The following is a 9,798-nucleotide window of genomic DNA, read 5'->3' on the forward strand; positions in this document are numbered from 1 at the left end:
AGGTTGGGAACTATCAGCTGAGGTGCTTGCTGACCCCAGGCTGTGCTTGAGAAGGGGGAGAAAAGGTGGGGCAGTCGGTGAATTAAGCCTGACCAGAGGCCCTAGTTGTGTAGTGTGGTGAGATGCGAGCTGTCACAGCCCACCATCCACACTCAAGGGTGGGACAGAGTGCCCTTTCCTGGGACAAGATGAATGGGGTTGCCTGGCTCCAGTATCTTCCTCTTTCTTCTGTCTCTCCTTGCTCTCCTCCTACAAATCTCCTTTCCAGTCCTCCCCGCTAGGCCCCCATGTTCTCCTCTCTCCTCCATATTCCAGTGGAGCTCGGCCTGGGGTCCTCCCATTTCTTCCCCAACTCTAGAATCCCACCCTCTCACCCTGACTTGGTCTTCTTAATACCTGGACCCCTTTTCCTGAATTCCTAGGCCTTACCTCACATATCTTTAGGTCCACAGATGAGTTCAGTTCTTTGATTCCTAATTCCCTAAATCTGCAGGGGTTTGTGTGTGTGTGTGTGTGAAGGCCAATTACTATGTGCTTACAGAATGCTGAGAAAGATGATGGGACAAGGTGTCCCCTTGGCAAAGTGGAAATTAAAGTAGAGAGTCTGGGCAGGGGAAAGGCTGTGTCTTGGGCCGGGCAGAGGCAAGCTTGTCCTGTGGGCATGGGTGTTTTTGAATGGCCATTCATCTCATGGGCTGCAACATGCTAGGGATGGGAAGGTGTGAACACAGTCATTTGGTGTGTTTATCAGAGACAAGACATTCTGTTTCAGAACCAGACTGTCTTCCAACTCACTCTAGAAACCCCTCTGTCTCTGCAGAGAGCACTCCTTTCCCCCAGACACAAGGACTGAGCAGGTGGGGCTCTTCAAAGCCTCCCTCAGGTACCTGCTCCAGAGACTTGCACACACAGTTCCAAAGTTCCTTAAACTCTCTCTTGCTACATGTTTCCCTCTAAACTAACTCTCTTAAATCTTGGAACATTTTCGGGTCCTCATGTTGCCTTCTTGAGGCTGGTTTGTTCCAGCTCCATTCATTTTTTCCCTCCTAAGTCTAATTCTTCTGCTTTCAAACCTCCTGCGATGCTCTGGACGCGCTTACACACCCTTAGAGACTCCCAGAAGAAACTGCATGCAGCCCCCCAAAAAAGCTGCATGTGTCACGACGGGGCCGTGGATGGGAGGCCGGTCCCTCTCTGATGTTCTCTCTGTTTAGATAGTCCCGGGCATGGCTGCTTTGAACATACTCCCATTAAGCTTGAGCTCTGCTATAATGCAAGACCCATCCACCCTCTGGGCCATGGCCAAGTGAGGCAGAAGAGAGCAAATAAGGCTGTTCTAAGGTTCTATGTCTTTTTCAAGTTCCTCTCCCTCTTCTCCAGAAGAACTTATTTTACCTTGACCTGTATCTTATTTTTCTCCCCAGCCCTGGTAGGAGGAAATGCCATCATTTGAGGCCATCAGGACGTTCAGATTTAGTGGGGAGACTGAGAGGGCAGTAGTTTAGCAGTAAGGGTGGGCGCCCTCTGGGATTTGGGATTCGGCAGCTTGTAAGACTTGAGGTTGCATCCCAGCTCTGCTTCTGGCATGCTGTGTAGTACTGGGACCATGACTGCCCCTCCCTGAGACTCCGTTTCCCACCAGTTGCTTGGTGGGAGCCTGGCTTCTTTGAGGGTACCAGGCAGGGCGAGGCTGGGGAATGAAGTGTAGGAGTCTCAGAGCTCATCATTCGGGGCCAGTGGTTTGGGCCTGCAGGGCGGAGGAGGAGGGTGGGAGGGGGTTGGGGCGCAGAGGGCCACAGTAGCTCTGCCCAGCATCTAAACAGCTTTTTTACAATGTCAAACAGGGGAAAGGCGGCTAGAGCAGCACGTCCCCCCTCAGGCCGTTTCTAATGGTAAATATGTCTGCTCTCTCCGCTTGCTCTCACTGGCTTGCTAGGGGAAGGGCTAACCCGCTGGGGCTCCCACTAACCGCATGCCCATTGGGCCCAGCCTGACTGGGCTCCCCGGCAGCCTGAGCGCTGGGCCCATCGAGTGACAGCAACCTGGGTCCCCAAGAGCTGGCCCAGAAGCCTTCGTGTTGGTTTCCTTTCTGTGATACGGCCATTCTCCTCTCCTTCCTCTCACGTTCCTTTGTCCCACCTTCTTCCTCACCCAGCTTCTAACACCTCCCCACTTCCCAACTCTCTGCCCCCACCCTCCTTCTACACAAGAAGACTGCGCCAGCTCCACGTAGCCAGCATGCCCACAGTGCCACCCGAGATCAGGGTGGGGTAGCGTTAGGCGCCATCCTCTCCTTAGGATCTCTTTCTTGGGTTCTTACCCGTGTTAGCTCACAGGCCCAGCACCTCTCGTCCTTCTCTCCCACCATAACGGTTCAGTGCACGACATTTGAGTTCAGACAGAGCTTGAGTCCTGGCTCTGCCACCTTCTAAGTGTGCCTCCTTAAGCAAGCTCCTTTCCTCTCTGGTCCTCAGCTTACTCGTCTATAAAAGAGGGAGAATGAGAGTCCTCTCTTAGTGTTCCTGCGATGATGGAGATAGCGCACTGGAGCGTCTGCTAAGTGCCTGACACAAAACAAGCACAGATTAAACCATGATTTTAATGCACAACCTGAGGAACAAAAGTTTGAGGCAGCCAGAGAGGCCACTCTGGAGAGCTCTACCCTGGGGTGGCGGGCAGGTTTGCCCAGCTTCCTGTCCAGCCTGGGATGATCTGCTCCCCACCGGGGACCCCCCAGAATTGACTCGACTTGGTACAGGATCTCTGTTCCCCTCTCCCTGCTCCAGGGCTTAGAGGGCTTTAATGCTAAGAACACTCTTGTAGGGGTGGCTGGGCTTGGAACCTGAAGTCAGGGTTCCCTCCCAGGTTCCTCCCATGGTCTTGGAAACCTAAGGAGACTGAGGTGGGAGTGGCACACAGGAGATCCCACTGGGACCAGGGCATCTACCACCGGGGATAGAGGTGGGCTTTTTCTGAGCCCTTGCTTTGCTCTTCTCAGTGACGTGGGTTGGGCCTGAGTTTCAGGAGTCAGAGATTCGAAATGACAACGCTCTCCAGTGCTTTTCTCACTCAGTTCTCTTGATTCTGAGATCCTCTCTTCTCTCTTCCACAGCAGAAGCCTCTTATCTCTCTAATGGGAGAATTCTAAGCCCGCGCCACCCCCCACCCCCAAGGATGGCCCACACCTCCCTCACAGCCCCTGTGTCAGGGCCTTGCACTTTTTGAGCTGATGTTTTGTTTTGTTTTTTTCCTGGGCTCATCTCACTCTCCTGAGCTGTAGTTTAAACCTATTTTTCTCCTGCTCTGAATTCAGAAAATAGGAAGTGTGGCCCATCTATATTCCCCCCAACTCTAACCTCTCAGCAAAGGGAAAGCTTCAGTCAAGAGGGGAGCAACAGAAGAGAGGCTCTGAGCTTCTCTAACTCTCTCACTTACTTTCTTATGTCCTTCCTTCCCCTCTGGCTTCTTCTCCTTTTGCCCCTTCCCCTTGCCTAGACAGTATCTCCCCATTAGGAAAGTAAAATAACAACAGCCAGCTTATCTCTATCTGGAACTAAGAGGACTCAGGAGGAGTTGGAGGTAGCCAGGAAGGGGCTGGGGAATGATGGAGTAGGAGCTGTCTCCTCTGGGATCTTTCTTAAGCTAGCTGAGCAGAGAGGAAGGGGAAGATGAATTGATGGTCATCTCTCAGCTGTCTTAGGAATCACCAGGCTCACTCTCCTCAAGACTGTCCCACCGTGACCCCACCCACCAACGAGACAGTGGGGGGAAAGAGGAGGAAACTCCTGTAGCCCCTTCCTGTTCCCTGGCAGTGAGCACCACCCTTACGTAGCTTTCCCTCCCCGCACCCTCCCCTCTCCGCCTCCTCCGCCCTCAGCACATTCCTGCCTGACAGCTCTGGCTTGTACCTGCCTCACCGCTGTCCACCTTGTTTCAATCAAGTAGGGGGCAGGGAAGTGGACTGCTTGGCTGCACTTGTGAGGGGCTGGGGGCTGGGAGCGAAGGGAGGAAGGGGGCTGGGAGCCTCCACTTGATGCTCCTTCCGCAGCACAGGGAGGCAGCCGGGGCCTCCTCTTGGGCCTCTGCGCCCCTCCTCTGCCCTCTGCTCTGGGACTCCTCCATGCCGATAGCCAGGTGACCATCCCCCACCTCCCTCCTAAACAGAGACCTGTGCTGTCAACAACGGGGGCTGCGACAGCAAGTGCCACGATGCAGCGACGGGCGTCCACTGCAGCTGCCCTGTGGGCTTCATGCTGCAGCCAGACAGGAAGACCTGCAAAGGTAAGGGTTTTCAGAGGACAGGAGTGTAAAGATAAGGAGCTAAGACTGCGACCAGAGACAGGGTACCTCATTGTGGGACCTCCTCAACCCCCGCAAGTTATCCTGACTCTAAAGAACTGAGGCTGTGACGAAGGCTTGTCTCCTGTCCGCCTTCCCCATCTCAGTCCAAGGGGCACCAAAGTCCAGCCAGTTCCTTAGTGCCCCTGCCCCGCTTTGTTTTCCTTCCTCTTGTTCCTCTTCTCCCTGCAGGTCCCTAACCCTCTTGGTTAATGAACATGCTGTTCACGTTTGTTCCTGAGTCTAGAAGGGTGTTTGCGCCCTGATTATGTATGCACAAGGTGACAAGTGTGTTCCTTCTTAGCCCACAGTCCCCAGACCTTCCCCGTGGAAAGGCTCTCCTGATCAGAGGGAGATTAGGGGAGCAGGTAGGAGCACTGACACTAGAGCCTGGCTCCCTGGCTCCAGATTCCAGCTCGGCCTCTTATTAGCTCTGAGATCCTGGGCTAGCTCTTTAGTATCTCTGTGCCTCAGTTTCACCACAGTAAAGGTTCAGTGCCTCACAGAAATGCTACAAGGATTAAACGAGTTACCTTTCAACCATCAACTATATGTAAAGTCTTAGGACAGTGCCTGGCAAACGGTAACAATGTGTTAGCTACTATTATGATAGAATTTCCCACACTGTCCATTCTGTTTCCCTTTCCTTTTGATGAGCCCGCTTTAGGGGAAAGGCACAACAGGGGAGGAAAACGGGAGGGTGGCCCTACTGAAAATACGATTCATCAGGTCTGTGTCCCTCGGTCACAAGGTGGAGGGACTGGAGCAAGGCCGGGTGTGCTCTTTGTGCCTCTCGGCCCAGCAGCTGGCAAACAGACCAGGGAGGAGGTTGGGGCCGGGCTGGGGCGGGGGTGTTTGTGGCTGGGGCAGCAGGTCAGACAGCCAGAGTTGAGAAGTTTGCTGCTAGGAAGGACTGCTGACAGGTATGCTGAGAGTAAAGTGCAAGACTGCCCTCTCTGCCCCTTCCCCCAAGTCAGGGTGAGTAGCCTGGGTCCTGTCTGCCACCAGCTTGGGGAACTTGACCTCAGGAAGGAAGCCACTCACGCGCCCCCTCCTTCCCTTCCCTTCCCAGTGCTGAAAGCTGCCTTGGGCCTGAGTCTCTCCAGACCTCCCCAGTCCAGCCCCCTGCCTGGCCCCCACCCTCCCCCAGCAGCTCCCCTGCCTCACTGGCTTTCCTGGAGGTCCTCCCGCCTGGCCTCTCTTCCAGCTCCTCCTCTCTGATGCGCTACCCCTTTGGGTCTCCACTTCTTTGCCGCCCCCACCCCCGAAGGCTCTTACGACAGACAGGAAAGGGATAAATCCTGTCTACCAGCGTTTTTGGAGAGGGGCCATCAGTGGCAGAATGAGGGGCAGAGACTAGCCCTGTAGGTCAGATGCCCACCTACTTCTAGGCCACTCCCTGAGGGTCTGACACTGGTTCCCATCTCTCCTGTTTTAAGAGGACTCAGACCCAAGAAACAAGGTGTTAACTAATGGCCACAGATATCCTGAAGAGGGAAGAAACAGAGATGGGAGAGAAAAAAAAAGAGTCAGCAGAGGCAGACCCAGGGCTCTCCTTGATGTTCCCATCTCTGTGAGGGAGGGAGGGTCTTGTCTCCTCATTTGTCCCTAGTCTTCAGTATTACCTTTGGTTCTGTTTTGTCCTGCTTCCCCAGACATAGATGAGTGCCGCTTGAACAACGGGGGCTGTGACCACATTTGCCGCAACACAGTGGGCAGCTTCGAATGCAGCTGCAAGAAGGGCTATAAGCTTCTCATCAACGAGAGGAACTGCCAGGGTGAGCAGACCTGGGCCAAGGGAGAAGCCTCTGGAGAGTTTCTAGAGTAGGAGAGCTTCAAAGAGGCCAGAGGGCCAGAGTCTGAGAGGGGAGACTCCACAGGCAGTGTCATGCTGTGACCTAGCAAACATGCTCCTTCCTCTTGGCAAACCAGCCCTTCTGGGGCACGTGGCTCGACAAGGAGGGAGAGTGGATTTCACCCCAGTTCACATCCTTGGCAGGATCCGACCAGCCTAACCACACATGGTGGCCCTAATCCACAGGCACAGATCTCAAAGTTCCTGACTTCAAAGGCTCCAAGTGGAGGGGCCTAGGGGAGTGGGTAGGCATTGCTGAGTCACTGATCTTAGGGCTGGGCCAGAGGTAGGAACTCTTCAGTTTGAGGAAGAGAGCCAAGGCCCCTCCCTGGGGCCCTTCACCTGAGTAGGAATCACAGGGTCAAGTGGCCCCAAGACAGATGCAGTGGCTTGAAACCTTGCTCTTCCAGATATAGATGAGTGTTCCTTTGATCGGACCTGTGACCACATCTGTGTGAACACGCCAGGGAGCTTCCAGTGCCTCTGCCGTCATGGCTACCTCCTGTATGGCGTCACCCACTGTGGGGGTAAGCTGGCACCTTTGACCCTCAGCCCCTCACCTCCTCGCCTTTCAGCTGAACACACCCGAGGTGGCTTGCGTCTGTGGCGGTCCCCAGGTGCATGTGCCATGCCTACATCCATCATGAGGAAATGGGAGAAGTGAAGACAGTGGAGACACTGGGGTATCAGGGAACAGCATCCTGTTTCCAAAATTTCTATCTCCCATCCCCATCACTGTCCCTTGACTCCCATCCTCAGCCCCCAGATCACAACTCCTCTGCTAGGTAGGCATGGGAAGCTTTAAAAACTTTGTTAGCTTGGCCCCTTCTTAATCCTTCTTTGGATGAGAACAGAGACCAGGGAAGAAGGTCTTAGGTTTGAACTCTTCTCAGACTGGGAATCATCTTAGGCTACCTGGAACTCTAACGAAAGGCCCCCCACTCACTGCCCACGTCCTGGCTCCTGCTCCCCCCATTGTTTGTCTGTGTCTCCCGCCTCCTTCCCCCAGATGTGGATGAGTGCAGCATCAACCGGGGAGGCTGCCGCTTTGGCTGCGTCAACACTCCTGGCAGCTACCAGTGTACCTGCCCCGCAGGCCAGGGCCGGCTGCACTGGAACGGGAAAGACTGCACAGGTGGGCGGCGCCCTCTGCTGGCGGAAGCTTGCACTGCAATTTCAGGGAAGGGGGTCGCTGGGGTCCTGGAAATCGTGGAGTTAGGGTATGAAGGATTAGGGGATAGAGAATGTAGCCGTTTGAGACATGGAGTTCCTGGTAAATAACTCCTTCGTCCATTTCCATGTACAACTGCAATTCTTCATGTAGCTCATTCTCTTCCTCCAATTACACACCTGACTGACAGGCTAGAGCGGGTAGGAGAGGAAGAGCCTCTCTTCCTCAGGCTTCTCTCCCCTTCCTAGAGCCAGTGAAGTGTCAGAGTAGTCCTGGTGCCTCAAAAGCCATGCTCAGCTGCAACCGGTCTGGGAAGAAGGACACCTGTGCCCTGACCTGCCCATCCCGGGCCCGGTTTTTGCCAGGTACATAGAGGAGGTTGCTGGAGGGCTGGCTGGCAGGGAGGAAGACTGGCTGTTTAGGCAGCTCCTCTGCTCCCCTTGGGTTCCGTCAGCCAGTGAGGGGCAGGGGGCAGGTCAGAGTGGTGACAGCCCCCTTCTCTCAGAGTCTGAGAATGGCTTCACCGTGAGCTGTGGCATCCCCAGCCCCAGGGCTGCTCCAGCCCGAGCTAGCCATGCCGGGAACAGCACGAACTCCAACCACTGCCATGGTGAGCACCAGCCCAGATGCCTTGTCTCAAGCTATTCTCTGGCTTATTAACCCCAGTTTCCCTTCCTTATTAATCCTCCTGGCCTCACTTTTTCCTGGATCCCCTTCTGTACTCTGTATTTGTCTAGCCCTGCTGCCTTGCTCCCTCTGCCCTTGACATCTGATGCTCTTGGCTTTAGTAACCCCTCTCCTCCAGCCAAGACCCCGGCCCCAGCTTCCCAATACCCTCTATAGCTGCCCCCACCCTCACGGGGCCCCCAGGCTGTGCTGAGCTTCTGCCATCCCTCTAGAGGCTGCAGTGCTGACGGTTAAACAGCGGGCTTCCTTCAAGATCAAAGACGCCAAGTGCCATTTGCACCTGCGAAACAAAGGCAAAACGGAAGAGACCAGTAGAATCACGGGGCCAGGTCTGGACTGGGGACCCTACTCCAGTGGGTTATCTGGCCACCAAACCCTTCCCACCCCTCAACTCCTCAGCTTAGTGAGAGCTCCAAAAACCCGCTGACACCCTGAATTCTGGACAGAGCAGGGGAAGAAGTGGTTGCAGGCGTAGGGTCCAAGGAAGTCCTAGGATGTTCCCCACAAACTAATAACTATCCTAGACTAAAAGGACAGTCAAAGATCTGGTCAGATCTGTCTGGGTTGGGATGGAAAAATGAAAGCCAGGAGTGAGAACACTGTCTCCAGGGGGTACCCCTGAGGTTGACTAGGCCTCTTCCCTAGGTGGCGCCCCCTGCTCTGACTGCCAGGTCACCTTCATCCACCTCAAATGTGACTCCTCTCGGAAGGGCAAGGGCCGGCGGGCCCGGACCCCTCCAGGCAAGGAAGTCACTCGGCTCACTCTGGAACTGGAGGCAGAAGTCAGGGCCGAAGAGACCACAGGTGGGACTGGGGACACCGTTGGGAGGAGGATGGAAAGGGGAGGGCAAAGGTGGGCAAACAGCAGGTCTCGGCAGCAAAGGGAAAGGGCAGAGCCTGTCAAAGGGCAGAGCCTGCCTAAAGCTAAGTCAAGGACCGGTCCCTCTCCCCAAGCCCCTCCTAGCTCCTCGCTTTGCTGTCTCGCCCTCCTGCTCACAACCACTCTTTCTCTTTCTTCTCCAACTCATAACACCATCCATCACCAGCTGGCTGTGGGCTGCCCTGCCTCCGACAGCGGATGGAACGGCGGCTAAAAGGATCCCTGAAGATGCTTAGAAAGTCCATCAACCAGGACCGCTTCCTACTGCGCCTGGCAGGCCTCGATTATGAGTTGGCCCACAAGCCAGGCCCAGTAGCTGGGGAGCGAGTTGAACCAGTGGAGGCCTGTAGGCCTGGGCAGCACCGCTCTGGGGCCAAGTGTGGTAAGGGAGCTTGCTGGGGAGCAGGGGAGTAGGGAAGGCTCAGCTTGGGTCTGGTTCAGAGCAGGACACTTTACATCTCTCAAGGTGTGAGGCAGCCAAGACCCTTCTGCCCATCATCTTCCCCTCCTTGGTCCCAGACTGAGATCTAGAGGGCCATCATGTGGAGCTACCAACCCTCCTGCACATGGCTTTGGCCCCTGAGCCTCCCCAGCAGGATTCTGTCTGATCCCAGACCAAGAGGTTCTCCTTGAATCTGGGGGAGAGGGAAGGGGAGCCCCAGACCCGGGTGGTGGGAAATAGGTGGGGGTGGGTGGCTAGCGCGGCCGACTCTCCCTCAGTCAGCTGCCCGCAGGGAACGTATTACCACGGCCAGACGGAGCAGTGTGTGCCATGCCCAGCGGGCACCTTCCAGGAGAGAGAAGGGCAGCTTTCCTGCGACCTTTGCCCTGGGAGTGATGCCCACGGGCCTCTTGGAGCCACCAACG

General features: G+C 55.4%; 2 protein-coding genes across 2 annotated transcripts in view; one reads left to right on the plus strand and one right to left on the minus strand.

The window, feature by feature from the left end:
* The window catches only part of TCP11 (t-complex 11, testis-specific), a 161,242-nt gene that overhangs the window by 132,853 nt on the left and 18,591 nt on the right, over positions 1-9,798 (minus strand). The window lies entirely within an intron of this gene.
* SCUBE3 (signal peptide, CUB domain, EGF-like 3) overlaps positions 1-9,798 on the plus strand; it is a 37,331-nt gene that overhangs the window by 18,507 nt on the left and 9,026 nt on the right. Inside the window, exons 7-16 of the mRNA XM_010848636.1 lie at positions 4,165-4,281; positions 5,994-6,116; positions 6,604-6,720; positions 7,203-7,328; positions 7,613-7,729; positions 7,870-7,974; positions 8,264-8,380; positions 8,697-8,855; positions 9,098-9,313; positions 9,652-9,798. Of these exons, the coding sequence (XP_010846938.1) occupies positions 4,165-4,281; positions 5,994-6,116; positions 6,604-6,720; positions 7,203-7,328; positions 7,613-7,729; positions 7,870-7,974; positions 8,264-8,380; positions 8,697-8,855; positions 9,098-9,313; positions 9,652-9,798 (1,344 nt within the window). The remainder of the gene's footprint in view (positions 1-4,164; positions 4,282-5,993; positions 6,117-6,603; positions 6,721-7,202; positions 7,329-7,612; positions 7,730-7,869; positions 7,975-8,263; positions 8,381-8,696; positions 8,856-9,097; positions 9,314-9,651) is intronic.

The sequence above is a fragment of the Bison bison genome, unplaced genomic scaffold (assembly GCF_000754665.1).
Source record: "Bison bison bison isolate TAMUID 2011002044 unplaced genomic scaffold, Bison_UMD1.0 scf7180017864270, whole genome shotgun sequence".
Taxonomy (NCBI): Eukaryota; Metazoa; Chordata; class Mammalia; order Artiodactyla; family Bovidae; genus Bison; species Bison bison.